Source organism: Rhinatrema bivittatum, chromosome 1 (genome assembly GCF_901001135.1).
Source record: "Rhinatrema bivittatum chromosome 1, aRhiBiv1.1, whole genome shotgun sequence".
In the NCBI taxonomy this organism is placed as follows: Eukaryota; Metazoa; Chordata; class Amphibia; order Gymnophiona; family Rhinatrematidae; genus Rhinatrema; species Rhinatrema bivittatum.
This window is the reverse complement of record NC_042615.1, coordinates 498917456-498939100: the sequence shown is the minus strand read 5'-3', so window position 1 is coordinate 498939100 and position 21645 is coordinate 498917456. Positions and strand designations below refer to the sequence as shown.

At 45.8% G+C, this 21645-nt stretch overlaps 1 protein-coding gene across 2 annotated transcripts in view; it reads right to left on the bottom strand.

The window, feature by feature from the left end:
* SRPK3 (SRSF protein kinase 3) overlaps positions 1 to 21645 on the bottom strand; it is a 103178-nt gene that overhangs the window by 73410 nt on the left and 8123 nt on the right. For both annotated transcript variants that reach the window (XM_029609423.1, XM_029609416.1), the window contains exon 4: positions 10012 to 10120. In XM_029609423.1, coding sequence (XP_029465283.1) covers positions 10012 to 10120 — 109 coding nt within the window. The remainder of the gene's footprint in view (positions 1 to 10011; positions 10121 to 21645) is intronic.

Here is a 21645-nt window from a genome sequence, read left to right as displayed (position 1 = left end):
TTTCCAGAACTGACTCACCACTTGGCAATGCCATCATACATGGATGTAAGTCCCCCTTTCCCCACCAACATAAAAGACTTGTGCCAGGAAAAACCCTATAATAGTGTAATGGGGTACAATAAGTTCTATGCAACAATTTGACTGAATGTTCTGTACACCTAGCACAAATCATAATGTGGTGTGCAGACTGCCAAATACTTTTCCAGGTCTTAGCATCAAGTTTAGTCCCCAAATCCTCATTCCCTATCGCAATCAGGAAAGGTGCTGTGTCTAAATCAATTTCCCCACCAGCATTCCTTTATAACAGTGTCACTCCCTTCCTTCTAGCACTGGCGTTACTCAGGTACCTTTCCACCCCTGTGATCTGTCTCAAGGGCTCAGCTAAACTGAAATTTGACTGAAGGGCATCTTTTAATTGGAAGAAGGAAGCACACGAGTCAGACCCCAGCTCAAATTCAAGTTCAGAAGAGGTCATAAGAGCATCGTCCTTCCATAACTGAGAAATGAAAACCAAACCCTTATTTATCCAATCCCTGAACGTAGGTGAGAAGGTGCAACTAGCTAAAATGGGATTCTCATATAATGATGCAATAGATGACAAGCTTTCCCTGGCTAATCCCAAAAATTTCTGAACCTTATCAGAGATAGAAAGCGTATGAGCAAGATTAGGACTGGATCTACCGATTTTACGTCTTGGGGAGAACTAGGAGAAAGGTGAGTATGGTCAAATTGACAATGCTTGCCTGCTCCCTTTCAAGACCCAACCATGAATTATACCCCTATTGAGCCACCCATGCATACCTACCAACTTTGCCGCCCAATAATGTATGTGCAATTTAGGAAGCACCATACCACCGTTATTTAGGTAACCACAGCTTGTCCAAGCTAATATGTGATCTGTGATGCTTCCAGATAAATTTACCCAACAGTCTATGCAAATCATTAAACATGTGGGCAGGCACATTACACAGAAGATGCTGAAATAAGTACAGCAGTTTAGGAAGTAGATTCATTTTAAATAAATTAATCCTACCCGTCCAGGAAATTGACAAATGCTCCCAAACACCTAAATCTTGTTTCAATTGACTTAATATTGGGCCATACTTTTAATATAAATCCCTGAAGTTTCTTGTGAATTCCCAGATATTTAAAGCCATCATCTTAACGAAAAACTGAAAGACAAGGTGGTAGAGGCATTTTTGTAGTAACACGATACAATTCAGATTTGTCAAAATTAGTCTTACAACCAGAAAGACTTCCAAATTTTTTCAGGAATTCCAATAGCGCAGGATCAGATATTTTCGGGGCAGTTAAATAGACCAGAACACCGTCAGCATATAAAGATATCTTGTGGACACACACCCCCAATCAAATTCATTGAATAACCAGAAATTGCCAAATTGCCTGAGCCAAAGGCTCTATAGCTAGATTGAAAAGCAAATGGGACAATGGGCATCCCTGTCTCGTTCCTCTCATAATATCAAAGAAAGAAGAAATCTGACCATTAATTACGCAATGTGGTAATGCCTCTATATCGCTCCATGGTGAGACCGCACCTTGGATACTGTGTACAATTCTGGTCGCCGCATCTCAGAAGGGATGTAATTGCAATGGAGAGGGTGCAGGGAAGGGCAACCGAGATGATGGAGGGGATGGAACAGCTCCCCTATGAGAGGAGGCTGAGGCTGTTCAGCTTGGAGGAGAGATGGCTGAGGGGGGATGTGATGGAGGTCTTTAAGATTGGGAGAGGTCGTGGACGAGTAGATGTGAATCGGTTGTTTACGTTTTCGAATAGTAGAGGGACTAGGGGGCATTCCATGAAGTTATCAAGTAGCACATTTGGGACTGATTGGAGAAAGTTCTTTTTCACTCAACGCACAATAGAGCTCTGGAGTTTGTTGCCGGAGGATGTGGTTAGTGCAGTTGGTGTAGCTGGGTTCGGGAAAGGTTTGGATGGGTTCTTGGAGGAGAAGTCCATTAATGGCTATTGATCAAGTTTGCTTGGGGAATAGCCACTGCTATTAGTTGCATCAGTAACATGGGATCTTCTTAGTGTTTGGGTAATTGTCAGGTTCTTGTGGCCTGGTGTGGCCTCTGTTGGAAACAGGATGCTGGGCTTGATGGACCCTTGGTCTGACCCAGCATGGCAATTTCTTATGTTTCTTATGTTATGTTATACATAGCCAATATCCATGCTATAAACCTATCCAGAATCCCTGTGCGTGTCAGCACCTCAAAGAGAAAGGCCCAGATTTATTTATTATTTTTTATAATACTGACATTCGATCTGAGATATCACATCGGTTTACATTCAGGTACTGTAGTTATTTCCCTATCCCCAGGGAGTTTACAATCTAAGTTTTGTACCTGAGGCAATGGAGGGTAAAGTGATTTGCCCAAGGTCACAATGAGTGACGCAGGTCTCCTGGTTCGTAGCCCACTGCTCTAACCACTAGGCTATTCCTCCTCCCTATCAAAGGCCTTTTCCACATCCAAGGATAATATAAGGCCAGATATACCCCTTTGCTTAACAAAATGAAGAATATCAAATAGCCTTCTCGTATTTGAAGTGGAGATCTTACCTTTAATAAATACTGTTTGATCGCTATGACTCAAATTAGGCAATACACAAATAGAAAGAAAAAAACTCACTTCCCTCAGGAATGGATGCAGGCTCAGTTCGTCCCCCAAGCGAGTGAATGGGGCCCCCCAGTTTTCAGCCCTGTCCAGAACTCAAGGAGCGAGCTTAAAAAAGGGTCCCCAACCCCCTGCTCGTCTGCCTCTGAAACCAGGGGGGTGGCTCCACGAGGACCTAACAACCCCCTGGGAGGCTGAAGTCCAAAGTCCATATCTTAACTGTTTTCTTTTTTTTTTTTTCTCAACTCAGACTGCAGGCTTTGCACCTCCACCATCTGCTGAAGACAGAGAAATACTGAGGGACTGCAGATAGCACTTTGTGTTAAATGTCAGTAAAACTTTCTCTGTCTCCTTCTGGACTGATCCGGGTACATACAGGGAATGTGTGCCCGCACACCAGTTTGAAAGTTACCATACCTATGTGCATAAAACTCAGCAGTAAGGTTTACACGCACAACTACATGAACGCACTTTATTGCCTCGCTCTATAGGTTCTTAGTTTAATTATCTTCATTCACTAGTGTTTGAATATATTGTTACAGACAATGGTCACAAGATAAGTTCATATGGCTCACATGCTGGTTGCTGACATAACCCACTTGTCTGGATTGGTCTGACTGGATGTACTGTTTTGTTTGATGCCTTGCAATGTCCTTGTACAACTGTAGCCACTGTCTCTCAGATCCTCTGAAGGACATCAGGTCCCATGAATTCTTACTGGCTGCGATTCATGATAGTCTTATGCAAACAATACAAGCGCCAGGCCAATTGCTCACTGCTAGTGCCCAGACCTGGCTTCGATTCCTGTAAAAGCAGCATTCATAGTCCCTGAGGAAGGGGAACAGTCCCCACCATTGTACAACAGTGATACCTGTCAGACTTGGGATGCATGAGCTCTGAAGTCTGCGGCCCATAGCCAAAGGAATATTTCATCATCAACATCATCAATGGTACAGCTTGATACAAGAGGAGTTTGGAAGAGTAGAATACACACATTATTTGCAAATGAAGGCTCATGGTACTTAACCCGAGTGAAGTTGGTTCTGATTGAGCTGAAGCCCAAAGAAAGAGAACAAAATTGCCACATCAAATGAAATTAACATTAATAAAATACAAGGAAGCAAGTTAAAAATAATTAAACACGGGGGGCGCTGTTTCCGGCGGATGCGGATAGACGGGTGAACCCTCAGCTCCGCTCCCCGCGCGCTAACAAAAAACCCTTAGAAAGCTTAAAACCAGCCTAAACTCGCTGAAACAACGCCACACCGGGAGCTGATCCCCATCTTCCAGGTTCCAATGGCCGCGAAAAGAAAAACTGCAGATCTGAAGCAGTTTTCTTATGAAAAGCTTGCGATCGCGGGCAGCCAAGATGGCGCTGAGACTGAAGACGAAGCGGGGAGAGTGAACAATGGAGACCAGGAGCCGGGCGGGACCGCGAAAACTGGCGAAATTACTCCAGACGCTGCTTTACTCACCCGGGCTGAGGCAAGAACGTGGTTTTTGGAAATTCGGGCGGATCTGAAACAACATCGTGAGGACATCATGGCGTCTGTAGCAGACTTGAAGGAGGACCTGGCGGCTTTAGGGCACAGAGTTGATGAAAATGAGAACCGGATAGATGGACACGGTGACTCTATTAATACTCTCATCTCTCAGCAGGCATCCGCCTCATCTGCCATTATAGACCTGCAGACCAAAGTTGAAGACTTGGAGAATCGCAACAGGCGTAATAATTTACACATCAGGGGAGTCCCGGATACCCCAGAATTTGCAGAGGTGGAGGCGGTGGCCCGTCAGATTTGTCAATTCATCTTGCTCCAAGATTCAGAGGCTTCTCAAGCATCTACCCCACAGCCAGAGGTGGTTAACTTTGAGAGGGCGCATCGGGCACTCGGCCCTCGGACTGCGCAGCGGCCCCGGGACCTCGTTCTGTGCTTCTCCAGCTTCCCTGTTAAGGAGCAGATCTACTCAATTGCTAGGCGAATGAAGGACATCACATGGCAGAACCACACTATCTTTATTTATCAGGACTTATCTCCTGTAACACTGAAGAAAAGATTTGAGCTGCGTGAAGTTACTGCACAGTTAAGAGAGCGGAACATTAAATATAGGTGGACATTTCCTTTTGGGCTCTCCTTTCAGGTGCAAGGAACCAGCTATAAGATCTCTTCCTTGGCTGAAGCGGCTGAGGCATTTTCTACGGCACAACTACCGGTCACATTCCAGCATGCCAGTGACTCTCACAACCAGCGGAAGATGGACAACGCGCCACGTTGGCAACGGGCGGAAAAGGGAGGAAAGAGGCTCAGGCGACAACCCGATTCCAAGAGATCAACAGCGCAGGATCATGGGTTATACTGCATTACCCACAGGACATTTGTGGTAATATTGGGCATATGGCCTAAATAAGGTGGCATAACTACGAGGGCCCATGTGGGTACTCTTGGGCCAGGGATGTCATTGCTCAGTTTATTTACAGTTATGGCTTGGGGATGCGATGGATGGCCGTAACACAGAGTTTGGTTGGTTAACACAGAGTTTGATTGGTTACAGGGGTTTTTTGAAATTCTCATTATTTGGTTACATTTTGCGGGGGGGGGGGGGGGGGGGGGAGTCACAGGGTTGGTAATAGCACGCACCGCCCGAAAACACTGACCCCCGGAGGTGATGTATCCCATGGAGGTACACCGGGATACTTTTGGACTGTTTGGGGGAAATGCTGGAGTTTTTGTATTCATGTATGGGCATGTGTATGTACATGCAGGGCTGATAGTAACAACTAGCGGCACGTCTATGGGACAACATGAAGCACGGCGCACTTGCTGGCGGATGCGGGAGGGTCGGTACGCCTCGAGGCATGCTCCGACTGATAATAGAGGTATAAATGACCACTAAAATATTGTCATTGAATGTTAAGGGACTTAATACGCCATGGAAGCGTTCCCTATTGCAGAGGGAGTTACAGAGACAACAGGCGGATATAGTATTCTTACAAGAGACACACGTCCGGAAGCATCACCAACGGCTTCTGCGATTCTCCAAATATCCGACTTCCCATTGGGCAGCTAGTATGAAATCTTCTAAGTATACTGGGGTGGGCGTCTTAATTGCACCCACACTTATTCACGAAGAACTCTCTCATGTGTATGATCCTTTGGGTCGATATATTCTGGTTACAATGAGGGTGGGTAAGCAGATATTTACATTACTCAATGTGTACTTCCCAAACACGCAAAAAGCCTCTTTCATAGCAATGCTTCATGACCTTCTTAAGCAGCATATGGAGGGTGAACTCCTCCTGGGTGGAGACTTTAATTTTGTGCAGAATCCATCTCTGGACTCCAGCTCCGGGAAAGTGTCGGACCCGACTACTCGTCAGCGGTGGCACCAATTTTTAGGGGATTGGGGTCTAATTGATATCTAATTGATATCCTGCATCTCGATCCTATACCTTTTTCTCCAATCCGCATGATACGTATACTAGGATTGATTATTTCTGCCTCTCCAAAACAATACAAAACTTGGTAGTAAAAACTGACATAGACACTATCACATGGTCAGACCACGCTCCAATCTGGCTCACATGCTGTTTTACAGGTACGGATAAAGGGTTCAGATCGTGGCGTCTTAAAGATAGTCTGTTTAAAGATGCTGCTTTCTGCGGACAAATTGAGTGGTTATTACAGGACTATTTCACAATTAACCAAACGGATGGGATGTCACCCCTTACGGTTTGGGCATGTTCTAAGACGGTAGTACGGGGGGCGTGCATAGCAAGGGGGGCCTTCTGCAATAAAACGAGGGAAAGTCAACGGCGGCAGTGGACACAGGAGCTCGCTGTTTTGTCACAATTGCACAGCCGTACCAAATCAAAATCCACATACAAACAGATAGTAAAGCTACGGGACCAACTTAGGGCTCTAGAGGATACCGCCATAAGCCATCAACTTATGCTGCTGAAACAGCAATATTTTGAAGGGAGCAATAAGGCCGGGAAATTTCTTGCCCGGCAACTTAAGTCAGTCCAGGCTCAGACAGTAGTACCCAAAATACAAAATTCGCAAGGCCAACTGGTTACGTCGTCTGCGGACATTCGAAATACTTTTACTGATTTTTACTCTTCCCTTTATGCTAGGGATGTAGATATTACAGGGGAGGGCGTTATTCGGTATTTGGAGAACGTAGAGCTCCCGGAGCTCACTGAACAACAAAAAGATGGGTTGGATAAACTTATAGAGCCGGATGAGGTGGCTGCAGCCATTAAACGACTCAAGACTGGAAAAGCCCCTGGGTTGGACGGCTTCACAGGCTCCTATTATCGGAAGTTTGCCAATTTACTAGTAGGGCCCTTAACCGATGCCTTCAACTCCCTGCTGGAAGGGGCATCCCTTACTAAAGACGCTAATACAGCGGGCATCACAGTATTGGCGAAACCTGGACGGGATCCCTCTAAGTGTAGTTCCTATCGCCCCATATCTTTAATAAATATTGACCTGAAAATCCTAGCCAGAGTCTTAGCAGCTAGGCTTAACAAAATACTCCCTGGGCTCATACACAATGACCAGGTGGGCTTCGTACCAGGGAGACTGGCTGCGGATAATGTAAGGCGCATAGTTGATATAGTAGATGTGGTACAACAACAGCGTATACCGGCAGTGCTCTTAGCGCTTGACGCCGAAAAAGCGTTTGATCTTGTCCATTGGGATTACCTTTTTCACACTTTAGAGGCCATGGGCTTTGGGAACTCTTTTCTACGCTGGTTACGAAAACTGTATGACCATCCCCAGGCGCGGGTAAAAGCTAACGGTGGATATGGGGCTCCCTTTTCCATTCAGCGGGGTACGAGGCAGGGTTGCCCGCTATCACCCTTGCTGTTCGCACTGTTTCTCGAACCCTTTGCTATCAGAATAAGGGGAGCTGAAACCATCAAGGGCATAGTTGGGGGCAATACCCACTCAAAAATCTCCCTCTTTGCGGATGATATCATGCTGACCCTCACTGAACCCCAGACATCCTTGCACGGTGTGATGGAGGAGCTCAAAAATTTTTCGGCAGTGTCTGGAATGCGAGTTAATTACGAAAAATCGGAACTGCTTAATTTAACCCTAGCGCATGATGAAGTACAGGTCCTTAGTCGCAATTTTCCATTTTTGTGGGCTTCCTCCTCACTTAAATACCTGGGAGTTAAGATTGGACCCCACAATCATCAATTGTTTGATTTAAATTATACACCGCTGGTCGCCAAGTTACAGGAGAACCTCCGACGCTGGGGATGCCATAATCACTCGTGGCTGGGGAGACTGGCTATAGTAAAGATGACAATACTGCCTCGCTTTCTCTATTTTTTTACTACCATCCCTATCCGCCTCTCTACCGCCTGTCTTAACAAGTGGCAACAAATTATTTGTGGCTTCATTTGGCGGAAGCGTCCGCCCAGGGTGGCTAGACACATCTTATATCAATCTAAGATCAGGGGGGGCTTACACTTACCTAACTTAGCCTGGTATTATTATGCGGCTCAACTTCGGGCCCTAGTGGCGTTACACAACACACAGGAGGCCCCTCAATGGATTCGACTTGAGCAAGGTATGTTGGGAGCCTTCCCCATATCAGCGTTGCCTTGGCAGCCCCGTTCATCCTGGGGACCCCTTAATTATGTCCCATACGCTTTTCGCACCACTATGTACTTCTGGCACAGGTGGAAGCCGGTACTAGGTGGCTTGGAAAGCTATTCCTTAATGACTCATTTATTCACTAACACAGCACTCCCTCTGCAGGAGCGTTCTTTAGCTGTCAAGCGCTGGAAGGGAGCAGGAGTGTACCGATTGGGTCATGTTATTCAGAAAGGGAAGCTGCTCTCCAGGGAACTGTTAAGTGCCTTGCATCCGGAAGGGACTATAGACTTTTTTCTGTATGCCGGCATCCATTCATTTGTACTCAAGGGGTTGAGATTGCGTACTGTGCGACCTACTAATACCTTGTTTGAAACTTTGTGCCAGCACGCCCCGACAATTAAAGGTATTATCTCTAAAATATATACCATGTTCAATAACGCAAAGCTTAAGGAGCCTAAATTTAGGTTCCTTATCTGGAAGTCAGATTTTGTGGAAAAACTGGATGATAGCGCTTGGGATATTATTTATAATATGGCTAGCAAGTGCTCAATCTCAGCCGGGCTTCAAGAAAATTGTTATAAAATGCTCTATAGATGGCATTACCCGCCAGCCGTGCTTCATAGATTCTTTCCTTCAATCTCAGATCGGTGCTGGCGTGGTTGCGGAGAGCAAGGCACGTACTATCATGTTTGGTGGACATGCTCGGTGATACAGGGATTCTGGCGCACAGTGTTTCAGTGGGTGGCACAGTTGCTCCAAGCTCCATGCAATGCTTCTCCCTGGAATGTACTATTGGGGCTCCCTATGTCAGAACATACTACTCACACACAGAAGTTGATTTTACAAATATTTATTGCGGCTAGAGCAGAGATAGCATTACATTGGAAACAGAGGGAAGCACCGACTTTAGCTGCAGTTCAGAAAAGATCGCTCTCTTATTATCAACTAGGAAGATTGACTGCTGTACATGAGAATAGATTGCAGGCTTTTCGAGCAGTGTGGACACCTCTTCAGACATGGCTAGATGCTCAAGGTACCCTCTAAAGTTGTAGCTCCGATGGGGCAGGTTGTTCCCCTTACAATTGCTGCCGACTTCTTTTAGATTTAGCTCTGTCTGTAGCAACATACTCAGCTAATTTTTGATATTATTTTCCAGCAGGGGTGGGAGGGAGGGGAGGGAGGGTGGGGTTGGTTATACTGTTTACTTTGCTTATATTGTAAAATTGTCAAAGTAATGTATACACAGGATCCTGATTTTTGTATGATGGCTCTTTATGATGTTTTGCGATTCTCTGTACTTCAGAATCTATGTGATGATCTGGGTGTGCTCGCCTAGATTGATCTGTACATGTTTTGCCTGTTATCCTGTTTTCATGTTGAGACAATAAAAATAGATTATATACAAAAAAAATAAATAAATAAAAATTAAACACTATAACTATAAAAATATTTGACACAAATGGGGCTGGCCCGGTGGCAGTATTGTACATTGCTACATGTAGGACATAGATTTGATTCCCCAGTCAGGTCGCCTGCTCCACAGGCCAGCTGTGGATGCTGTGTAAGCAGAGTTACATTTGTGCTAATGCTTTAGCCATAGTAAAATGGGAGGTTACCCCAAGATAAATCAGGATCGCAAATTTTTTCATATCAAGTAAGCTTTTTGGAAAGGAGAAAGGTTCTGAAAACCACAGATGCATCACACACCAACTCAGATAACAGGCCAATGGACAGAGCAAGGTCATATCTCTTTACTCACTGTATATCCCAGCACAGCCAGACGGTGGAGAAATGACCCCAACCCAGCTTGCGTACCACATGGTATCTCCCATTGAAGAGGTCTCCAATTTTCACTGGGTAGTATCCACCTGTTGGGAGAGAACACAGAGTAAGATATTAAAAGGGGAAACTGCAAAGAGAGTTTCTTACCTCTATAGGGATGTATACAAATTCTTCCCCTTTACTACCTCTTACCCTTCTCCCATCATTTTGAAAAAGACTGGTTTCTTTCTAAAAGGCAAAAACTGGCTCGGCCAGGTTTGCAAGTATTACCGTCACTAGTGCATTTGCCCTGGAAATGCACAGACAGAAGTAAAATCAATCAAAGAAGTTGCATTAAATGGGAATTTTTAGCTTATTTTTTTCAATTTCTCTTATATTATGTCTCTGCACCAGCATGGACACAAGGTTGTGTCAATCCAAAGGGGATTAGGGTTTCACTCCCCTGATCAACCCAGCAAGGCAGATATAACTCAGAGGGGCCAATGCAATACTCTGGCGCAGAAAGCGGGCGCTGAACAGTCAGAGCCCACTTTCTTAATGTGTCCTCAAGCACCTCCCTGGGGGTGCCATGCAATATTTAAATTAGGGGGTCGAGTTAGCAAGGAGAGCCCGAGTGCGTTGGTCCACCACCGGTTAGAAAAACAGACGCCGAGTTTATTGGCATCGGTTTTCGTAAACACCGCAAAGCCAGGGGGGTCAAGAAATGGACGCTTCTCAATTGAGCGTCCATTTCCTGCATCTGACTGTTTTGGGTTTTTTTGCTGTTTAAAATTTGTTTACTTTTTCCTTCTACTTAATATCGCAATGATATTAAGTAGGAGACAGTACAGAAAAGCAGTTTTTCTAGATGCACTTTTTTTTTTGCATCAGGAGTGAAAGCTAATAGCCTCAGTCACATGCATTTGTATGTGATTAGCGCTATTAGACTCACTCCACGTTGGATGTGCGTTGTAGAGGCGCTAATCCCCTTATTGCTGAGCGCACTGTATTGCATCGGCCCCAGAGTGTTTTGCTGTTTATTTATTTAAAAGCTTTTCTATACCCCCTATACAAATTGTAGGTCTAAGTGGTTTACAAATATAATGGGCATAATCAAATTTTAACATATAAAACGTTCGTAAAATAAAAATAGATACTAGAGATGTGCGAAGTCCGAACCTTTTGGTTTGGGCTTTTGTTTTTGGCCCGCAACAGGAAATTTCGTATTTCCCGTGGTTCGGGCCTTTTAAATTCGGGGGGACCCGAATTTCGGGTTAGCGTGCACTAAACCTGAAAATGAATTTTTCCTGAAATTTTGGTAAAAACTTGTTCGGGTTTCAGGCTCCCCTAACTTTCCCCCAGCCCCCGCTCATCTCAAAAAATGATATAGCGGACATAGAAAAAGTACAGAAAAGGGTGATAAAAACAATAAAGAAAACAGAAAACTTCACTTATCAGGTTAGGGCTATTTAGCTAGGAAAAGAGATAAGTGAGAGGGGATATGATTGAAATTTATAAAAGATTATGAGTGGGATGGAATGGGTAAATAAGTAAAGGTTATTTTCATTTTCAAACACCACTAGGACTAAGGGACATTCCACGAAACTAACGACTGACAGATTTAAAACAACCACAATCAAGCTATGGAATCTGTTGCCGCAGGCAACAATCAAGCTATGGAATCTGTTGCCGCAGGCAACAATCAAGCTATGGAATCTGTTGCCGCAGGCAACAATCAAGCTATGGAATCTGTTGTCAAGGCAACTAACATAATGAAGTTCAAAAGAGGATTGGAAAAGTTCATAAACAAGTTATTGGCCAGATAGACAATTATTAGCCAGGTAAACTTGAGAAAGCAGCATTTATCCCCTGGGAGTGCGATACAAGAAATAGATCATCTACTGGGGATATGAGGAGTTAAGAGGAATTTGAAACTATTTCATTTGAGGAATTTACTTCCACTTTTGAAAGGAATTAAGAAATCTAATTTTTTTTACTGGACCTATGCCCATCCTAAACTATTCCAGGATTGCCAGATGTAGTATTGAAGTGATTATGGAATTTATTAAATCCCTCCTTGATGGATTGAACAGTTCCAATTGCCCTAAAAATCGGCAGTGATTTCTGTTATATTAAAGAGTTTAGATTTGAATCCTACAAGCTGTGGTAATTATAAGCCAGTTTCAAATCTTCTTTTTTCTGTGAAAGTGATTGAGAGTGTAGTTTTGTAGCAAACTGTAGATTTTTTGGAAGAAAAAGGGATGTTAAGATATTTCTCAGGTGGGATTTAGAAGAGGAATGCAACACTGAAACCATTATTGTTGATTTTTTTTTTTTTTTTTTTTTGAAAATTTGTATTGCTCCATTTAGTAACAATACAAAAAAATCAAACTGCATAACAATTCTACAAGATGGTAAATGCATTGCTTACATCGGAAAACACCATTATAAATGCTCAGAAAAATAGGCAATAAAAATATTATAAAACTTCAAGAGTCTGGTGTCTGTACCATGTCCTTGATATACGTTAATGCCTAATAACAGTAGTAAACACAATACTTGTATAGAAAACCTTTGTCTCCCCCACCCCTCATCCAATAAGATAACGGTGATATCAGACTGCCTTCGTCAGGATCATAAAATACACATATGCTTATATCAGATCATAATATTCGTGGGCTCTGGGGTGGATTACCCATGGAAAATTAAGTAAAAATAAAAATATCAGACACCTCCATACCAACCACATAGCCATCTCTTAATCAGGAAAGAAACTACCCAGGCCCTCTTTCCACACTTAATATTTGCGCCAAGTACCCCTAAAGCTTCCCATATTTTTCCGGAGATGAGCCGTAATTTCTGTGAGCCTATAAATTTGCTCTACTTTACTTTGCACTTCCGCTAAAGAGGGAATCTGAGGGGGATTTCCATCTTCTCACTATTTCAATTCTAGTAGCCGAGAAGATAAAATTGGCCATGGTGTTAGACGGTACCTTCCCCTGGGATAAGGGAAAGCCCAACAGAGCCTGCTGGGGGAGAACACAAATGGTGGTGCTGTACAACTGAGTCAGCCATGTTTCCAACTGAGTCCATAATGGACATAGCGTTGCACAGTCCCACCACATATGAAAAAAGCTGCCGATGGTCGGACAACCCCTCCAACACTGTTTAGAAATCAAAGGGGACATACGGTTTAATCGTTCTGGAGAGTAGTACCACCGCAGCACCATTTTCCAAGAATTTTCAATTATATGTGAGGCTATAAGACCCCTACCAGTATTAGAGAAGAGCTCTTTCCAAGCGCCTTGGGATAAGGTTATATGCAAGTCTGCTTCCCATGCTTTTACATAGGTGGGTTTCTGATAGCTCTCTTTACCCAAGAAAGCGTAAACATTCGAAAGTAATTTAGATGTCTGATGTGTATTCAAACATAAGAGCTCAAAAGCAGATTTCCCTTGTGCAAAGTGCCCCTGAAGATGATGGGACTGTGCAAAGTGGAGGAGCTGGAGATACAAATACAAATCAGAGCTCACCAAGTCATATTTCTGTTGCAGCTCAGAGAAGCTTAACAAACCCTGCACCCCCCAAATCTGTCCCCAAAAGTGAATCCCCTTCCTAACCCAGCCCTGGAAGGCAGGATTCTCAAACCCCGGGGTGAATAAGGAGTTGGCGTACAAGTAGGTGCTGTGATGAAATTCTTGAGCTCCTACTAACCATGATTTCTTTGATTCCCAAAGCTGCAAGGGTAATAACAGAGGGCGGCAGGATTTCTCGAGGCTGTATAATCAAAGTCTTTCTAGGCTGCCAGAGAAGGCTAGATAATGGGACTGGATGCACCAGTTGTTGGCTGAACAATACCAATGGTTTCTGTAGAGAACTCCTATGCCATTCCACCAGCGTCTTAAATCTGGCTGCCATATAATACCGCTCTAAATTGGGTACTCCCAATCCCCCCTGCGTTTTGGATTTGTAAAGAACCTTGCGGGCAATTCTAGGTCTTCGGCCCCCCCATATATAGGATAAAAGGCGCTTCTGCCAGATAATAAGACTCTGCTTAGGAATGGCCAGTGGAAGCGTTTGAAATAAAGGAATTTGGGCAATATTGTCATTTTTCAGCTGCTATCCTCTCAAACCAGGAAATTATATAACGATTCCACTCCTCTGTCTCTAGTAATTTGAGCCCACAGTTTATCATAATTAACAAGTCAATACAGTAAAGTGCGGCCGCGGTTACCCTGCTTCTAACCCGCTTTCTACTCACTTTTCGGCCATGTTAGTCCAACCCGCGATACACTATCCCCTTTAACCCATTCTTACCGCCTCTTTAAATCACCGGGTAACCCCTTCCGCCCGCGGCATGGATATCAGATGTAAACGATCGAATTAGCTATTCCCTCCCATACAGTAACGCGTGCCCCGACTATCGCTTTTTTAACCTGCAGTTTTGCCGCGCGTTTAACCTGCTAATTTACCGCCTACCCCACCCCTGCGTTAGAGGCAGGGGTAAGGGTAGACGGCAAACTTTCCCCCAAAAGGAAACCTGAAAACCTAAAATCCCCTCCTCCCGAAGCGACTCGACATGTACCAACTTACCTTTTGTTGCTTTTTCAGCCCTTTCGCCGCTGGCTGCCCCCTCTGGAGGACGCCAGAGAAGGCTGAAAGTGGCTTCCATTGGTCCCCCGTGCAGGTCCCGGTTCTCCTGGCTCTCGATGATGTTCCAGCAGGTACTCCGCGGCGCGGTTCAGGCTCTCGGCTCCAATGGCTAGAGCCAGCGAAGCGCCTGATGTAACGGCGTGAGCGAAGCAAAGCGTACTTTCATTGGCTTGAGCGCCCAAATTGATGGGCGCTCAAGCCAATGAAAGCACATGGACGGGCATGCGTGACGTCACGGCGTGTGTCACGCCCGCCCGTCCATGTGCTTTCATTGGCTTGAGCGCCCAAATTGACGGGCGCTCAAGCCAATGAAAGTACGCTTCGCTTTGCTCGCGCCGTTACGTCATGCGCTTCGCTGGCTCTAGCCATTGGAGCCGAGAGCCCGAACCGCGCCGCGGAGTACCTGCTGGAACATCATCGAGAGCCAGGAGAACCGGGACCTGCACGGGGGACCAATGGAAGCTGCTTTCGCCGCTGGCTGCCCCCCGGGAGGCAGGGGAGCCGCGGTCTATCTCCACCGATGTCAGTCTCCGGAGGAGGGCTGCAGGAGGAGTAAGTCGCTTCGTTGCTTTACAGTTTATATGTCATTTCACCAGTCCTCTCTCCCCCCCTCCCTGCGCCTTGCTTCGGGAGGAGGGGAGAGAGGACTGGCAATCCCGAGCGTAGGAGAACCGTCCACTTCCTGGTACCTGTCATTTCAAATGTCATTTGAAATGACAGATACCAGCGTGTCCGTGAAGCGTTAGGCCAGCGCACCCAGGATACTGTATAGCGCTCTATACAGTAAAATGGGTTGCGCGGGCCTAACGCTTCACGGAGGCTTCTTGATCGTGGCTTGCATTTGCAAGCTATTTAAATACAATATCGAGCGGTAGGTGAGCCGGACTGTGCGTGCGGCAACCGCGGGTGCTCCCGGCACTAACGCAGCTCTTCCTACCGCTCCTTACTGTATCGGCCTGTAAGTTTGATCAAATCTTGAGTAGCACCAATGTAAACTCCTAAATATTTAAGATAATTTTGGGTCCAGCGAAATCTAAATTTCTCCCGCATGGACGTCTCCAAAGCGGAAGAAACATTCACATTGAGAATCTCTGATTTCTCCCAATTTATGCGAAATCCCGAAACCTTACCAAATTCCCCAAGAGTTTGGGACACTAATGAAAGGGAATGCTCTGGATCAGTAACCAAAAGTAAAATATCATCCGCAAAGAGCGATAATTTTGTTGAGAAAGCGCCCACCTGAACACCATGGATCTCTGAGTTTCTCCGAATTTGGTTTGCCAGTGGTTTGAGAAAAATAGCGAATAACAGGGGTGACAAAGGACATCCCTGTCTAGTGCCCCTCTGAACCCGAAAAGTGGGCGAATATCCCCCATTAATCTTTATACACGCTAAGGGGTTATGATAAAGCTGATGAAGCCATTGAAGGAAGTGTACCCCAAAATTCAGGTGTTTTAATAAGGCAAATAAATAAGGCCAATGGACCACATCGAAGGCTTTTTTGGCATCGACCGAAAGAGCCTCCGTCGGTATCTTATGTTGTTTTACCCACCAGATCATATCCAGAATTTTGTGTACATTATCACTAGCCTGGCGTCCCGGAATAAAGCCTGCCTGATCTGGGTGGATAATTTGGGCAAGAAACCCATTCAACCAATTAGCCTGAATTTTGGCAAGAATCTTCAAATCAATATTAATGAGGGATATCGGTCTATATGACCCACATACTGTGGGGTCCCTGCCCGGTTTAGCCAGGATCGTTATGCCCGCTGTATTGGCTGATGGGGAAAGCGAATGTCCTTCCTTCAATGACTTAAAAAATTTAACCAGAATTGGGGCTAGGAGGGGAACAAATTGTTTGTAAAATCTCCCCGTATAACCATCCAAGCCTGGCGATTTTCCAGGTTTTAGGTCTTTAATGGCTTTCCGGATTTCAAGTTCTGAGATATCCTTATCTAATATAAACTGCTGTGAGGGCTCAAGGGCTGTCGGGGAGGAGTTCTCCAGATATTCCTCTATGGCATTCTGAGATATCTGGTCATTAGCAGAGTAAAGCTCGGAGTAAAATTGTTGAAAGTGCTGTCTAATGGCCTTGCCATCAGATAACATGATTCCCTCTTGGCTTTTGATTTTAACAATAGCGGCCTGATCCAGTCTACTCTTCAATCTGTGAACCAGGAGTTTTCCCGCTTTGTTACCTCCCTCGAAATATTTTTGCTGTGTCCATTCAAGCTGATACGCGATAGCAGCCACATCAAGGGAGGCTATCTTTGTGCGCACAGTCTCAAAGGACACTAAGGAGCACCTATGTGTCAGGTCCGCTTTATGGGCTTTCTCTAAAGCATTTAGTTTATGCACCAGATGCGCCCATTCTTTCTCCCTTTGACATATGAGGCTCGCACTATAAATTTACCTCTTAATACCGCTTTTAAACATTCCCAAATAGTCCCTGCATTCACCTCCCCAGTATCACCAATGACATCTATGACCTGATTCTGGAGCCCCTTATCCACAAAAATAAAATCAATCCGTGAGTATGAAGCATGTGGGTGGGAGAAAAACATATACATCCTAGACAGAGGATTGCGTGATCCCCAAATATCAACCATTCCCCAATTGCACATAATAGTGGTCAGTTCAGACGATGCTGTCCAGCTACCTGATTTTTTGCGATGGGAAGCATCTATTCTCGGGTTCCTGACTAGATTATGATCGCCCCCCATAATACTTGCCCTTCTACATAGTGGGACAGCGTTTCTTCTAGGGAGCGTAAAAAAGATCCCTGATCATGGTTAGGGGCATATATGTTCATAATGGTGTAAATCTGCTGATCCAGCTTGATCTTTAGAATAAGGTACCGCCCAGCTGGATCCTCCATATGGGAAAGATATTCATACGTGACCGTCCTCGCAATTAGATTGCCCACCCTGGCGTATTTAGTGTTTCGTGTACTCGCAGCCAATTAAACATTGGGATAACCGGCTATCTGTAGCATCCGCTCATGGTGCTTGCACAGGTGGGTTTCCTGAATCAGTGCTATAGAGATCTGCTGCTGCCTCATCGACCCGCCGGCCCAGTTGCCTCTTTTTATGGGAATTAAGGCCCTTAACATTAAGGGACCACAGCTTCAACGCCATTTATGAGCCCCATCTCCCCACCCAAAAGCCATAGAGCAATTATCCACCCTAAAACATTGTCTAACGAAATGATATAACTTCCCATAACTAAACAAACTTCGTGAGCTCATGGTCAATATTCCCTCCCTTCCCATCCCCTCCATACAAAATGTATCCTCTCCCTAGATACCTCTAAACATGGGGTTAGAGCATACCATTGAACATGTAGCCGTCCGGCTTAGAGTCTCTGATTTCGGTGCAGTATCTAGGAAGTGATGTGAATGTTCTTAATGAACCAACAAACAGAAAAGGTTCCAAGTATATGCGCCAGTGCTGAAATTCCTGTAGCAAGCACAAGATAAGCATCCGTCTTTTGTGGCCTTTCTTGTAGTGAATTAATGGCGTCCCTCTGAGTAAATTCACAACCCAGATGCCTGGCTACGAGTGGCCTGAGATGAAGTGAGTTTCTGACGTTCCAGGCGCTTGGTATTGCCTATCCTTGCCATCTTGGTGTTGCTATCATACGGTATGGAACTTCTCCCGGTCTGCCCGTAGGCAGGGCATTCGGGATATTAGCTTTAGCAAACGCCTCCTTTGCCTCTGCAAGATTCTTGACCCGATGGGTGACTCCCTCGATGGTGAATAATAGCCCAAAAGGAAAGGTCCAGCAATACCGGACTGCCCTCTCCTATAGTGCAGTAGTCACATCCCACAGCTCGTACCTCTTACGCAGAGGCCGCCAAGTCAGTGTATATGCTTACTTTATGGCCTTCCCACATCCATTCACGCTGCTTCCTGGCCACCGAATAGATTTGTTCTTTTTCACGAAAGATTTGCATACATAGTAGAATGTCTCTTGGCCTCTCCACGTTGCGGGGTCCTTGTACACGGTGTGCCCTCTCAATACTATAAGTATTGGATGTTAGCTCCCCCTCCGTTCCTGCAGGCGGCGACGACGCCATGATAAAATCGAAAGAGACGAAAGGGCCACCTCCCTGCTGTCTGCATATTCTGGGGTGTCTGGAACCCCTCGTATACGCAGATTATTCCTGCATGACCTGTTTTCCAAGTCTTCTATCTTTTCCTCCAGCGCCAATTGCGCTGCACGATTCACTTTTTGTGCGTCTCCCGCTTTCTGCATGTAGTCTTCTACATGCAGAAAGCGGGAGACGCACAAAACGTGCCGATATGAAACAGATGCTGAAGTTCTTGTTTGTGCTGTTTCATATCGGCATGAAGCTCAACAAACCATTCCAGAACCTCTGTGCGCGACGGTAAGTCGCTGAAGGTCTAGGGCGCTGCGTGTTCGGGCTCCGTTTCCCCACCTGAGGCCTGCTCCTCCATCTGCGTGCCAGAATCTCTGTCCGATTGCGCGAAAGAAAATTGTTGCAAATTAACAGTTTTTCGTTTCCTCGCCATCGCGTGCCTTCGGGGTTGCTGAGGATCGTAATTGCAGTGAATTAAGATAGCGGATGCCGTTTATAAAAGCAGAATGTACAGGATAGTGCCGGGAGCTCTTTCCTTAAGCTTCCATGCTCGGTGACGTCATCACGCCCCGTCCTGGCGCCTTTTTAAGGTAGCTGAAGATAAATCAGCAAAGATGGCGATGTCGTGGCCTTCCCAGTGCCATGCGCACCTACATCTGGATATGGTGAAAAGCTTTTCCTTAACAGCGAAGGAGTGGAAGCACACGACTATGTCTCTGGGTCTGTTGGCAATTCTAGGTCCCAAGGTTCTATGCGCCCTTTCTATGAGAATGTTAGGCATGGCTGCCTCTGCCGAGTTTTCCTCAGTTTCCAGAAGGAAAATAGCAATTTTTTCAACTATAGCGAAACAGTCCCCAAAGTCCTCTGTCTCGGGCACCCCCCTTATCCAGAGATTGCTTCTTCGGCTACGGTTTTCCATATCTTCCACCTTGTCAGCTAATGCCAGGCAGGTGGCTTGCAGGGCTTGCTGGCTGGCCTGCATCTGAACCCATCCTTCCCCCTGGGTGTCCAGCCAGATCTCTGCCTCATCGACCCGCCGGCCCAGTTCAGCAGTCTCTTCTCGCATCTCAGTTATAAGGCTAGTGATCTCTGCCTTATAGTTTTTGATGTCCTGCCTGAGCTCGGTGAACCAGACTCTCATTTCAGCCCGCGATGGAAATTCACTTGTAGAAGCTGTCAGGTCGGGCGCTCCCTCCTTGCTCCCTGAGAGCGGGTCCTCCGGCACCATTTTGGATTTTTTGCCGGCAAGATCGTCGCTGCCCCGGGTGTAAGAAAACTTTCGCAAGTCGTTTATCTTGCATTTTGTTGCCGTGCCCCTAGCTTCGGGACTCGGTAAGTTTGCAGTAGCTCTAAATTGATGCGAAAATCGCGCGGTTTGAGTTGCTATAGCCCGCAGTACTCGAGGAGCAGCTAATTCAGGCTGCTCGCATGAGGGGTGACGTCACTTCCTCCAAAACCTTTATTGTTGATTTAACAGAGACAGTGCTACATTATTTAGAGCAGCGCTTCTCAACCAGTGTGTCACCAAACACCGGCAAGTATGTCGCGTCTCCCGGTGTCCCACTGCCCCGTTGTACTTTCCTTCTCCCTTTTTCCAGCCCCCGCGGGCCAATTGAAGCCTCCTTTCTTCCTACCCCCACTGCCCAATGGAAAGCCTCCTTCGTTCTGCCTGCCCCCCCGCGCAGGCCAATCGGAAGCCTCCTCCCTTCTACCTGCTAGTGGGAGTAGGAAGAAGGGAGGAAGCTTTTGATTGGTCGGTGAGGCAGGCATCGTATAGCCCGGGAATGGGGTGGGGTGGGAGGAATGGCAGTGTCGAACCCCGACGAAGCAAGGCTGCCAAGGGAGCCCATCCCCGTGGCAGCGAAGAGGAAAACCCGACCCCGACAAAGCAAGGCCGCCACAGGAGCCCGTCCCTGTGGTGGCGAAGAGGAAACCTGACCCCGACCGAGGCCACTAAGGGAGCCCATCCCTATGGCAGTGAAAAAAGAACGCCTGCCAGAGTAAAGCCGCGGTGGAACTGGAGCCCATCCCTGCAGTGAAGGAAGAAGTTTTTGGTGAGAGCTTGTGTGTCTGCGGGTGTGAATGGGTGCCTGGGTGAGAGCTTGTGTGTCTGCGGGTGTGAATGGGTGCGTGGATGCAAATGGGTGCTTGGGTGAGAGCTGGTGTGAGTGGGTGCAAGAGCATTTGTGTGTGAAAGAGACAGAGACTGGTCAGGAAGATGACCTGTGTAAAAGAGACAGAGTGTGAGTGTGTGTGAGTGTAAGTGTGTGGTTGTGGGCACAAAGGAAATAGGACTGTGAGGACAGAGCTTCAGCAGCCCTTGCTGCTTCTGGTGAGTGCTATTGACCTGGAAGGGAAAGGAGTAGGAGAGTTGCTGGAGAGGGTAAGTAAAGATGGCTTTTTAATTGTTGGATATTATGCGATGTCTGCTGTTTTGAAATATTTTATTGATATTTGGACTTGTTTTAATAATTTTTATAAGTTTTTAATTGTTGGATGTTATTCTGTTCAGCTGTTTTGTAACATTTTAAGTATAGCGTTACAATTATTTCTGTGTGGGGCTCTATAGCAGCTTGGCTTATTCTGTTTTCCCAGTAGGAAATGTATTACTGTTTAGGGCCTGGTTTAATACTTGTATTTCTTAGATAGGGTTCTTACTGTTTGAGTGTGTTCCATAATACAGGTGTAACTTTGTGCTGGTTAGTTTGTGTACATTATTGCAAATCCTGGAGTCTGTTAGGTGCTATATTTCTCATTCCATTTCTCCACGTTCGCACTGCATGAAGAGTGGCTTTTTTGGTTTTCCATTCCAGTTTCTGTCTCCATATTTATAATTTGTGGTTTTTCTGTACTTGGTGAAGGTCAGTTCTAGGTGTG